Source organism: Trichogramma pretiosum, unplaced genomic scaffold (genome assembly GCF_000599845.2).
Source record: "Trichogramma pretiosum strain Unisexual culture from Peru unplaced genomic scaffold, Tpre_2.0 scaffold18, whole genome shotgun sequence".
NCBI lineage: Eukaryota > Metazoa > Arthropoda > Insecta > Hymenoptera > Trichogrammatidae > Trichogramma > Trichogramma pretiosum.
The window spans coordinates 1,999,125-2,020,174 of NW_019641681.1; the positions used below are offsets into that span (position 1 = coordinate 1,999,125).

The 21,050-nt window shown below is 39.1% G+C and overlaps 3 protein-coding genes across 3 annotated transcripts; 2 read left to right on the top strand and 1 right to left on the bottom strand.

Annotated features, from left to right (window-relative positions):
- Positions 1–6,237: 6,237 nt before the first annotated feature.
- Positions 6,238–7,436, top strand: LOC106660018. Its single transcript, XM_014382828.2, has 3 exons — positions 6,238–6,534; positions 6,617–6,732; positions 7,043–7,436. Exons 1-3 carry the CDS (start codon positions 6,346–6,348, stop codon positions 7,371–7,373), a joined length of 636 nt encoding a protein of 211 aa, XP_014238314.1. The 5' UTR covers positions 6,238–6,345; the 3' UTR covers positions 7,374–7,436.
- Positions 7,437–8,584: 1,148 nt separating this feature from the next.
- On the top strand, positions 8,585–12,076 carry LOC106660093 (ankyrin-1-like). The gene has a single exon (XM_014382931.2). The coding sequence runs from the start codon at positions 9,048–9,050 to the stop codon at positions 12,012–12,014; it is 2,967 nt and encodes a 988-aa protein (XP_014238417.1). The 5' UTR covers positions 8,585–9,047; the 3' UTR covers positions 12,015–12,076.
- A 4,022-nt stretch (positions 12,077–16,098) lies between these two features.
- LOC106660019 (putative ankyrin repeat protein RF_0381) lies at positions 16,099–19,271 on the bottom strand. The gene is made up of 5 exons (XM_023461052.1): positions 19,211–19,271; positions 17,497–19,150; positions 16,880–17,440; positions 16,207–16,252; positions 16,099–16,135 (listed from the first exon to the last, which is right to left on the bottom strand). Exons 2-5 carry the CDS (start codon positions 18,815–18,817, stop codon positions 16,099–16,101), a joined length of 1,965 nt encoding a protein of 654 aa, XP_023316820.1. The 5' UTR covers positions 18,818–19,150; positions 19,211–19,271.
- Positions 19,272–21,050: the final 1,779 nt, after the last annotated feature.

A 21,050-nucleotide genomic window follows, 5' to 3' on the forward strand; every position in this document is an offset into this window, starting at 1 on the left:
CGCTTAGCGAGCGAGAAAAATCCATCGGATTACAATCGCCACTAAAGTCTCTCTCTCTCTCTCTGCTCTTTCGATCTGCCTGCAGAGGGCAAACTATGTGGCCTGTGCCGAACCACTGTCCGTAGCATCCGTCGATAGGTGATCTCTCGTGTGCCGCAGACGACGACGACGACGAAAGGAAAAAGCGACAGATCGTTCGACGATAAAATTGAGACGTAAGGTAGAAAAAGAGAGCAGCAGCAGCCGAGTTAACCATATAGTTTTATCCCTCGATTTGGCGAACACAAGACAGGCGTGGTCGAGTCGCTCGCGCGCGAAAATCCCGTGTGCCGACTGTTGCGATCTGTGTGGCACCAAAAAAAAAAAAAAAAACTAACACGACTACGACGACAACGGAGCTTTCCGATTGGATTTTAAGCGTAAAGCTTAAAACAATGTGCTCTTGCAGTGCGAGGGATTTTATTACCCAAACTGCTGATTTTGCATACATGGTCTGGGCCGGTTTACTTCTCTCTCTCTCTCTCTGTCTCTTGCTCTGTTCCGCACTCTTATTTGCATGAGATCTCGGAAAGATAAAAAGAAAAGAGAGATAGAGGGAAAGAAGGGGAAAAGATCGCGATATCGGATCGTCGTATACGGCAGCTAAATAATTAGTTGGCGTAACCGCTAGTACAGCTCGCCGAGATCTGCTACTATGCTGCTTGCTGCTGTTGCCGCTGATCTGCGATACCAGAGAAGCTTTCGACCTTTGAACGCTCGCGCAAGCTAAGCCGGACGTGTCGATAGCCGAGAGACATCCAAAGACTTTTACAATTCTCTCGAAGATTGCTAGGCCAAATCCTCTCTTACATATATATATATCGATTCGCACTTTTACGACTCGTCGGGCGTCTTTCGCACAAAAAAAGGTACGGATTTTGGAGAATCGGCGATGGAAAGTGCAGTAATGTTAACAAAAAAAGCTCCCGCAGTGGCGTCCAAGACGCGTGCGCGGATCGATTAATCGATCGTCGTTCGCGAGGAGCTTTAATAGGCTGCAATCAGTGCGTAAATCCAAGAGCGCTAATTTACGGCCAGCTCGAGAGTCTCGCTTATATACAACAAAGTCCCATTCGCGCAGAGCAGAAGCTAACGTATACAGCTCCGGAATGAGAGAGAAAGAGAGAGAGAGAGAGCGGAGTTGATAAGCCGCGCGTGGGAGGACACGTATACGAAATAGAAACGCTGAAAGAGGGTGGAAAGTTGGGTTATTTATTGCTACTTTGCTTCGTTGCCTTTTGTCGGTATACGAGCACACACACATACACATACGCAGAGAAACACTATCACGTATACAGCGTACCGAGCTCGCGAGTGAACGAGATCTAAATAAGGGTGGGCTGCAGGGCTGCTCGCTTCCCCTCCTGCTTTTGCGCGATCCATCAAGCTCACCGGTGAATTGTTAGCGATCGGCCCCTCCCCCATTGCGTATCGCAAATGAAGAGAATAGATGTTTAGACAGAGAAAGCACCAACACAACAGCGGCGTGGAATCGTATTTATATGTATAGAGAGAGAGAGAGAGAGAGAGACAATTGCACTGCGCGGGGATATTCGGGCGAGCTAAACTGCTTACTGCTGCTGCGTGTCAACCGCGTTTCGCGCGTGGCTTCCGTTTTTTTTCGTTACGAGGCATTTTTATTTGCGGCTCATTTATATCTGTACGCGTGTGCACGACCTTTCGAGCTTTCACCCACGGGCTTGCATGAATATATTTTTTCCTTTTTTATTATTTTTCTCCATTTTATATCGTTACATACAGTCGCGACTGTATGCGAGTGAACAACCTCTCGGTCAATCAGGAGCTTTTAAGAATTGAAAAAAATCCATCCTTCAAATAAGTATTAACTCGTGTAATTTTTTACGCGTACTTATAGCCGTTCGTCAATCAACAGGCGATTTAATCCCTGCCTCGTTCGCGAAGGTCTACTTTGGGTATTTAACTAATTTTCAATTCCAATCGTATAATGACCTACGCGACGCGTTTCGCTAATTTAGCTGAAAGCTCGCGAAGCACACCGAACACCTTCTTTCCCGACTAAAAACACATAAGGGATATGCATTTTTAATTCACCGAAAGACTGAGTTTTCGAGTCTCAAAGCTGTGATCGACTGATCAACGTGGATATAGACGCACGAAAAAATAAGTTACAAAACATCGTGGCCTGCAGCTTATGGCGCTCACTAATACTGATAAGGTGACCAATGGTGTTGGGCCGCTAATAAGCTTATATTGGTAGAGCCTGGAATGATGGCATTAATTGTATCGATGCACATATACCCACCTTGGCTGTAGCTGTAAGTGTGCGGAATGACCCATGCGTTCACGTTGTACTCGATCCCTATGTGTACTTTTGTGTGTGTGTGTGTGTGTGTAAGTGTGTGTGTGCATGTGTAGACAGTGGGCCGACGTGATGCACGCGTGACCGGCCCGAGTCGTGACGTTCCACGGTCACGTTTACGATTTAGACCCTCTGCCACACACGGCACACATACACACATGGATCTACGCGCACACATGCTTGTACATACATGGAGACATGCGAGACGGAGAAAGAGAACGAGAGAGGGAGAGAGAGATACGGTTAGTTAGCGACGTGCGAGACGCAACGCGCCAGCCATCGACGGATGTGCTACTGCTGCTCGTTGCGCGCCGATCTCTCTCTCTCTCTCTCTCTGCTGACGGCTGGGTTTACCTGCGCGCAGACACCCCAATTACCATTTGCGATAAAAAGTAGGGAGGGAGAGAAAGAAAAAAATTGAAACAAGCTCTAACGAGGGCTATGATTCGCAGCGCAGGAAATTTGGACATTTCTCAGAGCTATACGCGAATCCGGCTCCTGATCGATACCTTTCAAAATACCATGCGTATCTTGGATTTGCCGGCATACGTGAATTTCGGCTTTTAGACGCACTAAATATGCACTCGCTCGAATTCGACCGAGGATACACGACAAAGACGCGTCTCTCGTAAAAACAGCGATGCAGTCGTCGCGGCTGTACTACGCAGATGCCTTGTAGTTCACAAAATTGAGCGTATCGTAGGTCGATCTCTTGCAGATCCTTAATTTGGTCGTCGCTTATTTCTCATTACTCCTATACAAACCAGCTCAAAGTTTAGATTAAAAATTTGAATGATTTTTTTCCTATAAAACATATCAAGTAAATTTCTCGCTTAAAATTACGCGTGAATGGATTTAATTTACTAGTAATATCTACGTATCGAGATTAATGAGAAAGAAACTCCAGAGTCCTTTTCTATGATAAAATTTCCTTGATTTTGAATTTTTGTTTTTCAATTAAATTTTGCTTCTTCGTACAGAAAGTTATGTGATAGGCTTGAAAATGAGATTTGGAACCAGACGTCGTAGGAAATTTTGGGTTACATATTTGGAAACTACATTGAATTACCAACAAATTTTATTTCGGTTTTATGCGGCCTCTATTAGCTCAAACGGTATCCACGTCTAATGTCTCAAGTTAATTTGACAATGTTTACAGTTCTAGTTTTTTAACCAGGGTTTTTTCACTTTTTCACTTTGAATATTTTTCATTCGAAACAATTGTGCAAACAAGTTCGATAATACTTGATTACACTCAATCTAATCACAGTGCTCAGTGACATATAAATTTGAAAACAACGTTTGTTTTTCAGATTAAATCATTTTAATCATTCTAGTAAATTTAATTTTGAGTGGCCTTTGCAGTTACTATGAATGCAAAATATTACTTCAGATGAAAAATAAATTGAATAATATCATGACATCGGTTATCCACTTGTAAACTGTTAACTTTTCGCGTGAAGTTTAATATGCGCTTATAAGTCTTCTTCGAATGAAAGATGCACAATGTCTGTATGAAATACTGGCTATTGAATTAAAAAATGATTGTATGATATTTTAAAAAAGATCTCGTTTGAATATATTTTTAAAATGCATCGATCGAATTTTCACAGAAATTCCACCTTCCAAAAATGAAAGTTGGGTTGATAAATTGAGACATGATGAACTACTTTATCCACCACAGCATATTTCACGTTGAAATCTTAGGTTTTATCATACAGTTTTTTTTCAATATTGTACATTTTTCACCTTGCATATTGTTTTTGCTTTCGGCAGGATAGTAAAAAAAGTATGATGACTGTTAATTCTTAGGTGCGTTTGGTGAAGTGTATTCTATATTTATTAAACGAAAAACAAAATTATAAGTTTTGGAAAAATTAATTTTTTGAACTTATAACAGAATTGGAATGATGCGAAATTAAAATGCAGACCGGAGAACTATGGAGGCATTAAAGATTTAACACTTTGACTCCACGAGTTGTGGTTACCTAATCTTTACAATAGGTACTCAAAGTTCAAAAAAGTTTCAATTTTTTTTTTCAAAAAAAAATTTTATTATTTTTATTATTTCATTTACAGTGCTCTCCATGAAACTGAAGATTGGAAAAGAAGACAATGCATTGTACACTATGTCGGAAAAGTAACTTCAATCGCATCAACTATTTTTTACAATTACTGTAAATTAACGTGAAATTTAAAAATAAAGGATATGATGTATGTAAAAAAGTACCTCATTAGCAGTAATGAAATCTATTAAAATATGATAAATATGTTGTATAATGAATTTACATAGCTACAGTATTATACCGGCGGGGAATGGAAAATTCTAAATATTTCAGCACATCGAATAATGCATATATATATTCTTGCTGTCCAGAACCTTACATTATTTCAGATTATTATTTCAAAATATCAAGGATTTCAGAATGGAACTCCATTTTGTATTCATTGTACCAATACGTAAGTAACTTATTTAAAATGATACTGTATTGTTAGTTTACTGAACTTTTACTTTGATTCTTTCAGCGATTTTATTCATGGTCTTAATAACTTTTTGGTTGAAGCCGCAATGTGAAATAAAGTTGGTACTGAATATTTGTGCGATCGATCATTATTAATATTTTAATTATGTTATACATGTAGTTAAAAATGTTCTTCTTTTTTCATATTTCCTCACTTCGTATTCTTCCGAATAGCGGACAGTTTTCCAGATTTTATGGGTGTCCACTATAGAGAGATTTCACTGTAGAGTGTCCACTATAGAGAAATTTCACTACAGAGTGTCCACTATAGAGAGATTTCACTGTATTTTGGTCTTAAAATACCACCAAAAATTGAAAGTATGACACTAATAGGTATTTTTTTTAATTGCATCTTTTGAATTATTTTAACTATTACAAATTTCAAATAAAAATAAATATTTCATGATTGATAATTTTTCTTGATGGTTTACTACAAGTAACAATTTCTATGATTATATAAAGTTTTGTCATTCATATTTCTACAATAAAACGAATAAAATCGATACTGATGATCGGTCTGGAAGATATTTTGGATTATGCAATGTAATCAATGAGGTGCGTAATGATGTAATAATATGTTGTATTTTTTTGTGAAAAATCGGATTAGTATGATAATTAAAAAAATCATTATTGATTTCTTTAATTTTATTTATTTATTAATTATCTCATTTTCTTTGTCATTTCTTTTCTAGATCGAAAATCAGAAATTTTCAGATCTTCGGCAAGATAATTATGCCACAGACACATCAATTTTATCAATTCATACCCATGGAGATGAACAATCGATCATTTCTTAATCAAGAAATGTGATGAGACTAGAATGGTTATTGTTAGCTACTTTTATTGATTTCATACTTATTGCTGTTGTCTTTATATTCACAGCATTAGCTTACATTCAATTGAATAGGGGGAATTTTCTGAATAAAGCAGAATAATACTTGAAAAAATATTCACAATTTTTTCTCGGCAGTACAGTATAATTGTATGATAACAATTACATTGTTTTAAGTAGATTCACTGAATATACTAACTCATGGTATGCATAAATTAAACAGAATACAATTAGATCTTCATTGGACAAAGTAAAATTATACACATGTTATGAGCTGGAACTAAAATATGGTTTAAGAAACACTTGTACAACTGTATGTAATCATATATTAGCAAAAATAAAACAACTTTGAATATCACGAAGTACGTGAAAACATTACTAAACTAATTATCTATAAATATTCTAAAGCGCGTCATGAGTCATACGTTGATAGGGTGACATTAAAAAGTAAGATATAAAAGGCTTTTTTATCATTGTTGGATTATATTTTCGATGAACCGCGCCAGCTGATATTCGGTATCACGCAATATATTTCTTCGAATAAAATTCACATTGCTGATGCAGGATTTTATTTGAAACAAAAATTGAGAGTTTTTGTTTCGTTTTAAGCCATGTATATGAACACAACCATGGTGAAGCTCATTATTTGGGCTTGTATTGTGGTTATTCATTGGTTTCCTACTCGAACCAATGCCCACGGAAGACTAATGGATCCAGTGAACAGAGGGTCAGCGTGGAGAAAACGATTCCCTGTGCCAGCAAATTATGATGACATGGGTAATAACTGTGGAGGATTTGGTGTAAGTGTTAACTTTTCATTTAATACGAATGAATTTTAATATTTAAATTATCGAATATATATTTCAACGATTATGCTTTTAGAAACAATATGGTTATAACAGAGGACAGTGTGGAGTGTGTGGAGACGATTTTTCTCTTCCCAGACCAAGACCTAATGAAAATGGTGGCAAATATGGACGTGGTGTTATTGTGAGAAGGTAAACACTTTGAATGCTGGTTACAAATTATTTCACTATTCTGTACTTCTTGGTTATCCTGATTGATCAGAATTTATTAATAGAATTTTTTTAATACTCTAACCATTTTAGCCATTACTCAGGTCAGTCGTGCTATTTTTTTTTCTAATTTCTCATTTTTCATAAATTCATCATTCATAAAATTTGATTAAAAGCTTGAGTGCAAAAATGTATATTTGAAAAACTTAGTAACGAAATCAGTATTGTATTTGAACAAAAAAATGTGTTTGTTTCTAAGTTTTTTATTGAAATTTTTATCTTATCAACATAGATATCAAGCAGGCGGTCCAATACAATTGCAAGTAGAAATCACTGCCAATCACAAGGGATATTTTGAGTTTTCCTTATGTCCTCTAAACTCGCCTCAAGATTTGGAAACGGAAGAATGTTTCAATGCTCATCCAATCTACTTGAAAAACGGTAAACGACAGTTTCCAGTAAGTGAAAATTTATACGGAATCGTCAATATTTCGGGTTTTTTGCCACCAAATGTCAGATGCAAACGTTGTGTACTAAGATGGCATTATCATTGTGGTAATAATATACCATTAACTGGCAATCAAGAGACGTTTAGAACTTGTTCAGACATCACCATTGAATAATTAAAAATTTGAAATGAAACTGTATGCATTATAAAATATTGATTCAACTTAAAAATAAATATTATTTCGATATCATAGCACGCAAAAATTACGAATTTGAAATTTATTTCCTTTGTCTTTCTATCGACTGATAAAAATATATTTCTTTTAACCCAAATGAAGGATGAGGGAGGTGGACAAATCGTAGGATAATTCTTTGGTATAAGAGCCAAACCCGAAAAACAAGTTAATTCACTTTTCTGTGTAGTGGCAGGCAAGGGAATCTTACATGATATTCCAGAAATCTCTAAGTTTTTTTTGAGTTTCGTATACAAAAATGAAAACGGAATTCAAAAGTCAAAAATGGAATACGAATTTTTCCTCTAAATATTTAACCCTTTCATTAATATAATTTTTTATGAAGAAGCTTTTTGCCAATAAATTGGCAGCGGGTTTTTACTCGCTTGAACTACAATTTTTGAACATTTTTTCAAGACTATTTTTTATCATTTTCTTTAAATTTTTAAAGATTTTTCTTCTTTCATACTTTGATGTTTTCAGTTAATTAATTTTTAAGAAGTTTAACTTCTTTAAAGATTCTTAAGATGGTCAAAAGTCAAAATATCCATATGGAAATGGGAATTGATCGCAATACGTAGAAATTTTTTCAAGTCAAGCTTGGAAAAGTTACTACTTCGGATAAGTCATTTTAAAATTCATAAAAATAGATTTTGAGTTCCTTCAAAAGAATATCTTGGTGTCTCAATGAGACTATAGTAAACAATCTGAACCCCAGTCAACGCGATTGTGCTCGAGATATACTACGCAAATTTCAATTTTTAATACATTTAGCGTAAATAAAGCTAGGGTCGATTTAAAGTTGGCGCGCGGTCGATGCTCACTATTCCACAGTCCTGCTCAATTCCAATTCGGTGTAAGCAGTCTAATTGCAACTCAACGACTCCACGTCATGTTTGTGCGAGTCATTTCTTGCGGCTGCCTCTACATAGAGCGTTCTGGCTGCGTTTTTGCCCGTGGCAGAGTAAATGTCGTATGTGCGAAACGCGGAATTGGTAGATACCAACTTTAAAATAATTTTTCAGAACATCACCTCATACACGTTCAATATATATTGGAGTTTGAGCTTTTGGTATCTCCCAATTCCGCGTTTCGCGCTTACGATATTTACTCTGCGTTTTTGCGCCACGCTCTATGTAGACTAGAGGCAGCCTGCACGTGTGCCGCGTGTTCGTGTCGACTGCTCGATCAAACAGTCGATAGGTTTAGTCATAGCAGTGTAGTTCAATAGTAATTAATAGGCATCAGTCCAGCGAAGTAGAGGCTATGTATATTTTACATATCTCGCATACATACACTTAGCCGCGTAAAATATTACAATTATTGATACCTATGTTATACGCACGAGTGGCTTCCCCACGCTGTAATTACGTTTTCTAACCACTCACGTTACTGCACAGTCGCGCTTCTTGTTTTGCTTATTATAGTGCTTCGGCCGTGTGTTCGTTACTTGCTAATATATAAATCGTAGTGCACGTGTAGCTAGCCAGCGCACGTTACGACAATCCAGTGTACACAGGTGAAAGGTGACATCAATCGCAGTTGGTCATTTTTGTGAATAAAATTGAAATTTTAAATTATAACAGTGACTGCTTTTGTGGGTGAAAAAGTGAAATAATGTTCGATGCCGAATTCAACGTAAATTTCGATAACCAAGAAAAAATCGAAAAAGTGAAAAGCTTACGAAAAGATTTCAATTTGGATGACGAACGAGAGCGATATAAATTTCTCCAGCATATTGATCCTTGGATAAAAGAATGGAACGGCCAATTTCCGAATCTTCGAGAAATTTTTCAAAATGACGAAATCGAGCGTCTTCTTTCTGATTCAATAAGCCATTTGGGAGCTGCAAATGATTTTCAAAAAGCACGATTTCTCCACTTGGTCGTTGGCAGCGGTTACAAACATGAGCCCGAACTCGATGAAGAAGGTAAGCCACTGTGCCATCGCACAACGCCGGTGCACCACGCGGCTCGATTCAAGAGCTACTGCATCGTCCGTGAACTTTTTAAAGTGTATGACAATGTAAATTACACCGACGAATTAGGATACACGCATTATCATGCGGCTGTCGAGTTTGGCTGTGATGACATCGTAGAGAAATTCCTCGAGCTCGGCCAGGATCCCAATGGCCTCGTTCGAAAGTGGGGCGCGAGGTCAGCTGAACCGTTGCTACACGTGGCTCTCAACAACAAATGTAAGAGTACGGTACGATTGCTGCTGAAAAAAGGAGCCGACCCAAATTTAACCGATGCACGGGGATTGACAGCTTTGCATATCATTTGCAAAAGTCACAGCGACGATCATGACTTGGCGAGGATATTATTCAAGTACAGTCGGAAAAAATATCATCCGGTGTTGGTCGACGCCAAGGACAATTTGGGCCGAACACCCTTACACTACGCTGTGACTAAAAGCTGTCAAAAAGAGAGTATTCGAGTACTGCTGGAAAATGGAGCCAACCCAAATTTCCCCAATGAACAGGGATTGACAGCTTTGCATATCATTTGCAAAAGTCACAGCGACGATCACGACTTGGCGGAGGTATTATTCAAGTACAGTCAGGAAAAATATCAGCCGGTGTTGGTCGACACCAAGGACAAGTTGGGCCAAACACCCTTGCATTACGCTGTGACCGAAAGCTGTAAAGAACATAGTATTCGAGTACTGCTGGAAAACGGCGCCGATCCGAATGTGGGCAACGCGAAAGGATTGAGTCCATTGCAAGTTATTTGCCAGGGTAACTGGGACAATTATAACTTGGTGGAGATGTTGATCGAGATCAGCTCCATGCATAAACCGGTGGAACTCAATGTACAGGACTCATTAGGTAACACACCGCTACTCCGGGTCCTCCTTTATAACTACAGAAACGTGTTCGAATTGTTGCTTCGAAGCGGCGCAGATCCAAATGTGACCAATAAAGAGGGATCTACGGCTCTGCACATCATTGGCAAAAGATTGTGGCTAGATGACTTTGCGGAAATGGTATTCGAGCTGAGCCAGAAAAAATATCAGCCGTTGCAAATCGATGCCCAAGACAAGGACGGCAACACGCCGCTGCACTTGGCTCTGTTCCACGATAAAAAGAGGGTAGCTGAATTGCTGCTGAAGAGAGGAGCCAATCCCAATGTGATCAACGCAGGAGGACAGACTCCTCTGCATCTTATTTCCAAGATGAATCCCGATATAAACTGGATTGAATCGTTCTTCGACATTTGCGACCAAAAACATCATCCGATGCAGGTGAATGTCCCAAACGAGGAAGGTAACACGCCATTGCACTTGGCTTTGCACCACAGAAACAGGAAGGGGTCCGAACTGCTGTTAGCAAGAGGCGCCAACCCAAATTCAACCAATGCAAAAGGATTGACCCCTTTGCACATAATTTGCCGGATGTACCGTGACAACGGTGCCACAGCGAGGATGTTATTCGAGCGCAGTCACGACCGATACAAGCCGCTGCGCATCGACGCTCAGGACAAAGAGGGTAACACACCGCTGCACGAAGCTCTGCTCCACAATGGACGCGACAATGCCGAATTGCTAATGAGAAGAGGCGCCGATGTGAATTTGACTAACGCGCGTGGATCTACGCCTCTACACATCATTTGCGAGTACAAGGGTCTGTACAAATTGGCGGAGTTGTTATTCCAAATCTGCGGCGAGGAAAATGTAACGGTCCCAATCAATGCCCAGAACATCGACGGTAACACACCGTTGCACTTGGCTCTGTACTTGGATAACAAGAGGATGGTGGAATTGCTGCTGAGGAATGGCGCCGATCCAAATTCATTCAACGTAGAAGGTTCGACGCCTCTACATCTTATTTGCAAAGAGGAAAAGGATAGCGACATGGTGGAGATGTTCTTCGAGATCGCTGGAGAAAGACATCAGCCGGTGCAGATCGAGGTTGTGGACAGATTGGGTCTGACACCACTTCAATGGGCTGTGTCAAATTTCAAGTTGAATGCGGTCGAGCTTCTACTGGTTCATGGTGCCGATCTGTCTACTTTCGCTTTTCCCGCTGTGAATTATTCTAGGAATCATTTTACGTGTCCTAATGTTAAATTTAAATGGGCGTCTATCGTTATGGCAGTCGTCGAGAGTCTCGAAAAAGGAGGATACGAACTGTACCGAAGCGACGCCCTCGCGGTCGTAAAATATTTTGCCAAATACCAATTGTTCGAGAAGTCGGAGAATCACGACAAATTTTGGCGCGACGATAATAAGTTCAAAAGTAAAGCCAAAGAGATAATGATAAGAGACGACGATCCAAATCTGTCGCTCTACGATCTGATTCAGTTACGACCCAAAGAGGCGGTGAAACTAGTCACATATGCGGACTGTTTAAAATTCGCGCGCTCAAAGAAATTGGGAAGGCTTCGCCAAAGACATATTGAGGCTTGTGCATTGCACCTGTGCGAGAAAATTACAAGGATATTTTTACTGGGCTGGGCAATCGATTGTTTCTGGGAACTGATACACCACCGACTGCCGCTTCTCTGTTGCGACATGATCGTCGAGTGGCTGGCGAACAAAGATTTGTGTAATATTTGCTTGGCCAATGAAATTCAAAGCTAGCGTTTGTGATAATTGTATACTTGCAGTGTTTTTTAATTGTTTAGTATTGATTAATGAACCATATTTTCAATAAAACAAATTTAATTTTAAAAGATGAATTTTGATTGTCCTATTGATAAGCACATGATTACCATGACACCTCGTTTAGATGAAATTTTTTTACGGTTCTAAACTACTTTGATTTTTTATGATACACTAACGATCTAATATGTCTTTCTACAACAAAAACAAACTCGAAATATAAGATTTGCGCACTCTTAGTTACTCAAATAACATTTGCGAGAACTTGCGAAAATTTAGGACTTGGTGATGATATTTCGGTAGAAGTCGATTTTTTCTCCGTTTGATTGATTTATTTTCGAGGGCCTAAAATGAACTTTAAAAACCTGCGGACGGGTTCATGGAAACAAAATTAGCCGTTTGCACCCCTCTGGCCCCAGGAACTAGAAACAAATATGAAGCCACGCCCGAGAGAGTGCGTATACCTATATATAAAGCGGGCACGAAAAGTTTAAATAAAGAGGCTGTATATGTATACAACCTGAGTGCAGAATCCGATTAATTAACTAGCTTACTATACACAACACCCATCCACCCACACACACACACACACTGACTGCTGTAATTAAAAATCAGCGTAGCCGGGCTTGGGAGAGAAAGAGAGAGAGAGAGAGCAACGGCACACTTCAACCCCCTCATATATATAGCATCGTCGTCTCTCTCGCGCGTATATAACACAAGCGCGGCAGGTTTAAATATCGACGCTTTCTTGCATGTGCCGAAGCTTCTGTGCGTGTGTACGTGTAACCGTTGCTTAGCCAACTGGACCTTTACCTCGGCCTTATATAGCATAAACGTACGTATATTTGCCAGCATTCGCTTGGTTACTCTGTGTGTGAGCGTGCGGGGGTAGGTATACGTATCTGCAAGTATATGACCCTATACAGTCTCTGAGACTTTTTTAATTAAACTCTTCCTCCTCCTCCTCCTCCTACTCCTCCGCGTCGGTTCGCTCTCTCCAACACCCTCGCCGAACTATGTCGTGTGGCTTAGGCGTGAAGGCAAGGAAAAAATACACCGCTGCATTTATACGTGTATGTATTGTATGTTAGGTAGGTATACGTATACGGTACATAGTCCCTTTCGCGAGCACATTTACAAACTCACGCGTTCCATGGCTTTGTTATTAAGTATGTGCCGCGAAAAATGCTGGGGCTGGGCTGGGTTGGGTTGGTTGGCTGGCTGACGGCCTCGATCATTGTATTGGAAAACGAGTTTTCACATAAACTTTCAGGTACCCTGTAACGCGTATTTTTATAATGTTACGCTTTTTCATTAAGTTCCCAGTTGTGTACCAGCAATATGAAACGAGTCGTTATTATTAAAAAATTCGTGGTTATTAATTTTTTTTAAACTTTATATTTCAAGATGGAGCCTACATCGAGATTTCGAATAAGCAACGGCAATAAATCAAATTTCACCGTTTGCATATTATGCATATATTACGTATAAAACTCGAATCGGTGCTATACACCCTCGATCTTACACATCTTTTTTTCATTGAAACGCCTTGCATTAAATGCATCTCGCTCCGTCTTTCTCATCCCATTGAAATGTAAAAAAGCAGCAGCGGCAGCAGCGGGGCAAGTTGGCTCGTTTTATACATTATTGCGCAGCCCAGAGCTTTTCTCTGGCGTATCTAATTGATGCGCTCGCGATGTTTTTCAGCAGCGGCAGTTCGCTCGCAATTATACAAATCACTCATTATATAACACCGGCGAGGTACAGGGATTCTTTTTTCAAAATTAGCTTTGGGAACATTAAAACACACGGCTCTACGAAAGCCGCGCCTTTTTTGCCCCGCTGTTAACATAAAAGATTCGCGCGTAGATTGAAATTAGCAATGCTGCAGCGAGTTATAATACATTTTCCACGGACGAATCTGCATAGTCTGACGATATACAGTCGCGCTGTCTGTCTGTCTGTCTGTAAACGCGTGTATGTGTGCGCAAAGAGCCGAGGGATCCGCGAAAAATTAAAAGAATTTAGCGAACGACGGCGGCTCTAGGCTGCGAAAGAAACAGAAAAATTATATTTGCAAATTAGCACGTCGTCGGGGCCTCTCATTGCAGCTCGTTGAATGTCAAAATGGGCGTGTGGAGAAAGAGAGAGAGAAAAAAAACACGACGTCGAACACGTGCTCTCGTGGATTCATCTGTATGAATTTCATGCGCTGCACAGCTTAAAACTTCAAAGGCGGCCTATACGAGCGTACACGATGCCGCGCATCAAGCTTGCGCCAATGATTTCTTCTTCTATATGTATCATCTTCTGTGTAGCAGCATCACGTCTAGCTCGAGCTATTACCATATATATATATATTTGTGCAGCAGCAGCAACATTGGAATCGCAGATTGCTGTATACGTATTCGACGAGTAGTTGCGACGCGAGCGGCTCCGGCTAATTAATTTGCTCCATGCTAGATTTCTTCTTCAGCTTTTTTTCGCCTCACCCTGCAGTATATTTAACCTTTCTGGAATAGCATCTCTTGCTAGGGTATATATACATTCGTTCTCCACTTGCTCTCTTCTCCCTCTCTCTCTCTCTCTCTCTCTCTCTCCGCAACCCTTTTTTCCGCTACTACTCTCACGCTGCTTTGCCCCGCGCGCGGGTACTTTCACGAGCAGCACTATGCTTCTTCTTTTTTTTTATCTTCCGTCCTGTCTTTGTAGGCACGCGTATATCGTTCGTAGCTCGCTCCGCCGGCGTCTCCTGGAGCTTGCGGAATGATTTTAATGCCTTTTGATTTAATCAAGTTTTTATTTTCATGTGCGGTCGTGATCGCTGTAAAATGTAGTGTATATATACGAAATTTACCAAAGCGTAAATGCGTGCCAAGCGTTTGAAATTTCGCGTCTTAGCTGCTGCTGCTGCTGTTGCCGAGATGATGACTCGAGACTCGGAGGCGTATACACGCGCAGTTATATAACGAGCAAGGAGGAGCATAAGCGTTAAATGCGACTAAAGGGCTCCTCGATGTTTCGTGCGGGGATAATTAGCGCCAATTATACGGGGTTACAGCAGTGTTCGCCCACCCCCCGTTGCAGCGTGTACTACTACTTGGCTGCTCATCTCCTCGTCTCTCCTCGGCTTTCTTTCGCATAAACAAATAAAACTCCCTCGACTTGGGCTTCATTCACGAGTTAATCATTCGCGAGTCGGTACAGCGATTCCGATACTCATTTACGAAGAATAATTGGCAATGGCTCGTTCTCGTACAGAATAAGTCACACGACTTTTCTATTTTTTTTTTTTTCGCACTAAACACGGCACGTCACCTTACCTAGGATCGCTATGTGCATCGCTGTGCCTCGAGCAGCGCGTCGAATAAGCACACAAAAGCTAGCTCACGATGTAGAGCGAAAACATACTTTAACGAGTTATTATCAAAGTTGAGCTTTGAATGTATATATCAAGTTCGGAAATACCTCGATGCGGTACTTTCCGCGAGCATCATCATGGTACAAGATCGGAACACGTGCACGAACGTCCCCGCTAAGCATATCGTAAGCACAACGCGTGCAGTAGACAACAATAGAGCGAACTGCTCTGCCGAAGAGAATATCTCGGATGCAGGGCATACTTATTCGTCGCGACTTTGCGTCGAGAGCTGGCGGTATACAACATTTACGAGTAATTCGCGCCCGAGTATGGATCGGGACGGCCCTCGAAGCTGCTTTACGGCCTCGATCGGCCGCACGACTCCTGCACGTAAGTTATATACACGCGTATACGGATGAATTCCGCAGTGGTCGAAACTATTTTCAGGCTCCTCCAGCATGGCCCTAAGCAGCTGAATCGGGTGCAAAAATCATGGCACGAAGCACACACACAAAGCTCAAGAGGTATTCGGCCTTCCTCGGCGTGTTAAACGCAACTATGCGCTATTCGTGTATAAGCGCACATGGAATATTAGCCCCGGCAGATATGATATTATATTGTTACGAGAATACTCGGCTACGTTTATGTACTTATTCTCTGGCACTTGTGCTAGAGGATATTATTTATGGATATCGTAATTATTTAGAGACCCGCAACAATTTTGCCACGATTGATTTCACTGTGGAAGGACGAATTTTTTGATATAAAATTTTAGATTGGGCAATCACACGAGGTTACTTTGATAAATACCAGATATTTATAGTTTGACAAAAGTCTTGTCTGCCCAATAATACCACTATGCAACAGTGAATGATTTAATCAACGATTCAGAACTATTCGGACTACCAAAATCGATGTGATTTTTCCAAATGAGCAACTACCCATAATTCTTGAATATTTTTTTTTCAGTATCAGAATTTTAAGAACGTAAATGATTATGATACGCTCGCACGAATCTATTGTGGAAAAAGTGAAAACCACGCATCTCGACGCGAACAAATGTAGCTGGGTAATGGAAATTATTGCAGTAATTGATACATTCAATGAGAGACGTCAAAAAGTTATGGAATAATTGTGTATTTTGCACTAATTTTTTTCACGAGAATTAACTTAAAAAATTAACTTGTAAATAACATGTATTACAGGCATAATTATTTTATAATAATGAAAATTTTTTAATTACAAAATATTTATCAGATTCAAAAAATAAAACAAGTAGAAAATAATTAGGAAACTTTTCAAATCACAAAAACAAAAAAGTTCTTATTATGGAATTAAATATAAAATCAACTGTTAAGTACTGTTAAGTTAACAAGTAAACGATGATTAATTTATATATCATGATGATTTATTTATATAAATTATCGTCGAGTCTTACTTATAGAGTTAAAAACTAATTAGATTTCATTCATAACTAACTCACAGATTAATAATAAATCATAATTATCTAAATAATTAACAATTTCTTCACAGCAAAGTACTGGTAATCGATTTGATGTCAGTAGTTGTAAAAATTTCATTGATGTTTGTTTAAAATATTTTCTAATTAAACCTTTTGCAATGTAACCTTTAATAGTTCCCGCCAGAAAATCATGTTTTCTTGTAAACTCTTTTCCATTTACCATCTTCTTGTAATTTGAATTTTTCAAAAGCGCATAAGTTTTTTCAGGAGTAGAAGTACAGAGATCCAGAAGGGATGTGCAATCATTGATCTTGGTTTTTCTAGCTTTTTTTACACTACTTTCAACATCTTCAGGACAATAATTTTCTGTATATCCCAATTGTGATTCTGGAATTCTTCTATGTAAATTTTTTACCATATCTTTAAGCCACTTGTATTCGTTTCTTTTCACAAACATTTTCCCAAATTTTAAAGCATCAAGGTAACAACAAATACTATCATGTAAATCTCTTTTATCACTCTTACTTCTTTCATGCTTTCTAAGAAAGGAGTCAATATAATTTTGAATTATGTTAAACGAACCTGAAAAAAACTACCATTATTTTCCCATTTTAGAAGTAAATAATAAAAATCATTACCCAATTCCAATACAACATGTGGATTGTATTCTTGAGATATGTTATCAAATCCAATTAAAAATTGTAATACTAACAGTTCATGACTTTCATTCATTTGAAATCCTTTTTTCTTCAGTAGTTGAATGATATCAAGAATATTTTGAGTTGTTTCTAAGTTACGAAGAATTTTATTTGTACGTTCTAAAAATCCTCCTCGAAAATTGACTGTGTGTATATCAGCATTGTACTCTAACAGTAATTGAACTGCTTTATAATCACAGTAGGACACTGCCAAATTTAAGGGTGTATTCCCATTGTGATCGCAAGCATTTACTTTGGCTCCTAATTTCAAAGATTGTTCAATTACATAGGCAATAACTTCATCTTCATACCAATCAGAACCTTTACAGGACTGATTCATTCTTACCCAATTTCTAGCAATAGCTAAATGTAATATTGTTTGACCATATTGGTCAACATTTGTTACATCTACATTATTTTGAAACAGAATTTCCAAAGCCCTTTTGTGAAAGAAATGTTTATAATTCTGCTTGCGAAAAAATTTAAAGAGTACACTGTTACCATGGCAATCTTTTGCATTGATATCGCTTTTGTAACTGATGAGAAGTTGTATAATTTTTAAAAATGTGTCACATTCCATAACAATATCTTTACAATCCAAATGGTAGGTTGATTCAAATGTGAAGTCTTGATTACCATATATAGATGCATGATAAATGGAGTCGTTGTAGAGGTAATTTAAAGGTGTCATGCCATCCTCTCCCCTAACATTTGGATCTGCACCATTTCTCAACAGCAAATCTGCAGCTTCAATTTGTTTCAATTCAATAGCCAAGTGTAGTGGTGTTGTTGGCTTACCATCGTAACAGCATAGAAGATTTACGTCAACTCCTCTATCAATAAATTTCTGCATGGCTTTAACATTGCCAACCAAACAAGCCACGTGAAAATGGCTCAAACCTTTATCATTTCTGTAATTGGTTTCATCATAGATATCGAGAAGCAAATGAATGTTTTTCAAATGATTAAAGTTGCCTCTGCACCCTCGGCGAACGGAAGTATAGTTTTCGATGGCGGCATGGATCGCCGTTCGTCCCGCTTGTTCGTCAGTCCCGACTTTTATCTTGGTTTTAGCGAAATACTTGATGATCCTAGAGTCACCTTTCACCGTGGCGTGTGTTAAAATCCAATTTATGTCTTTGTCAGTGACATATTTAAACTCTTCGTTGACACGCGAAAAAGCAAGGTCCTCGACATCCTTGCCTTTCCAACATTTATCGCTGATCACACTGAAGAGTTTTTTTCTTTTACAATCAGACATATTAACGTATGAAGAAACTTTATCTTAAGCCCAAAAATCTTTTATCAATCAATGTGGTTCATTATTCCTGAAAAAAAACGATATGCTTTTGTTTCCGTTCGCTTATTTTTTTTTAGATAAAATAGCTGCTGTCAGTCACCACAGTCACTACTCAAAATTGCAAGGTATAGGTACAATCTGACATCGTAACCTTATGATGGCAAGACGTCCGTCTAAATCCTAAAACGCAGAAAAATATGACCAGACACGACCAGAGACGAGAGATCTCGATATACCTGCCTTTTGTCTGTTAAAATAATGGTTATCTTGCTACATGAATCACGATGCCAGATCCTTATAGGAAATACGAATTATCAAATTACCAAAAACTGCTGTTACATTCATTAACCTCACTTTGTAGAATACACGAGAATCAGTTGGGTAAGGGAGGTCAAGCTGTCTGCCGTGAAGTAAAGAGCGAGGGTCCGTTTGTTCGTACGGCGATATCCTTATATTAGTCTCGCAGACTCTCAGTGTAGTATTTGTTCGTTTCGCTCGCTGCGATTGGCCGGCGTTCGATAGCATCAAGACTGTGCTATTGTGCCCCCTCTATTGCGGTAAGTAACGCAGACGAGTGAGCTTGACGCTCATATCTTCGTAACTTCGTCGTCTGTCTTTCTCTCTCGTTTGCACTGGTTTCACTTCTGGTGCTTAGATTTGGTGGTTATCTAGAATTTATTTAAACAGTCACCAATTATTGAATTATTCTATTACTTACGAACCAGCATTGCGTTATGCCTTGAGCCAGTAGTAAGGATAATAGTACTTATCGATTTGGAATATCTTTCACGTGGTATCAAAAAGTTTAATTTGCTTAAACGTAATAAAGTGATGCAATTTGGGTATTGTTGGATCCGAGTTGTCTTCAGTTCTCAATCGGATTTTCGAATATCTTTCGCCATTCTTACCAGTCGAAGGTGCAAAGCGAGTTTCTTGATACCATTAGCGATGTATCCATATGAGTACCACAACGGATTTGTCTGTATATTCGCTCAATAATTATCGATTTGATTGTAAAGAATAAAAAAATTAATTAAATGAATTAAGCCAGCATGAGTAACAAAAATATATTATTTGAATATTAGTCTAGTTTTGATTTTATTTAATTAATTTAAAAAAATTAATTTAAAATTGAGCGAAAATATGGGGCTAAGCTCAGTCGAATTAAAGACAGACATGGTCACGCCGCAGTTCCTTCTGACATACACTTACCAGATGGAGCGCTAAGCGAGCTCCTCGAATCTCGATTCCTACGCAAGACAACAAAGCAATTAACGAGTGTATATATGCTTTAACTGAAACATGTCTAATTATCGGATATTTGTCAAAGAAGAGGAAAGCCGAGAGCCCAGCGAGTATAGTGCACACAAAGCATATTACATCGCGCGCGCGGTACACGATTATAAGCGGCGGTGACCGCCGCCGCCGTCGTCGCGCCAAAATCTATAATACGCCATCCTCTCGATATCCGATATTCTAATTAAAATCGGGACGCGTCGTTATTAAAGCTGCCGCAGTTGGCCGAAGTGTTATTAATTTTGTTGTTGTTGTTTCGAAAAATTTCGGGACAAAAAATGCCAACGTCGAGTCGTTCGTTACATTTTTTTTTAACGAGGTTTTAAACGACGTATGCTACCGCGCGAAGTCGAAGAAAAAGAAAGGAGAGCATGAGAGAGAGAGAGAGAGAGAGAGAGAGAGACAAAGCACCGCAGCTTTCCTCGTTAACCCTGATTATTATTCATACAATCACTTGACATAATTTTCAGCGCAAAGAAGGAAAAATTTTTTCATTTAATTCGCGGGTGCCGGAGAAAAAGCATCGTCGCTTGCTACCGGCGCTTACATTCAGTCGCGCTCGCATTTGTTGAAAAAAAAAAAAAGAAAAAAATGCATGTCTTTATGATGAATAATATAACATCATGCGTATCTTCTGGCATTGTGTCGCGCTTTCCTTTTAATTTTCTGTAAAAACGAAAATTTTGCGCGCGATGCGCCGCCGCACACTCGCACACACGAGCTGTACACAGGTAAGCGCTCAGGGTGTCGCGAGCGCGCTGTAAGTAAAACGGTTTATATTATACACGCCGCCGACGCCGCCGCCGTTGCCGTGTGTGTGTCTGTAGGTAGGTATATGGAAATGCAACGAAAAAGAGAAGGGAAAAAAGGGGGAAAATTGCGACGAAGAAGAAAAAAC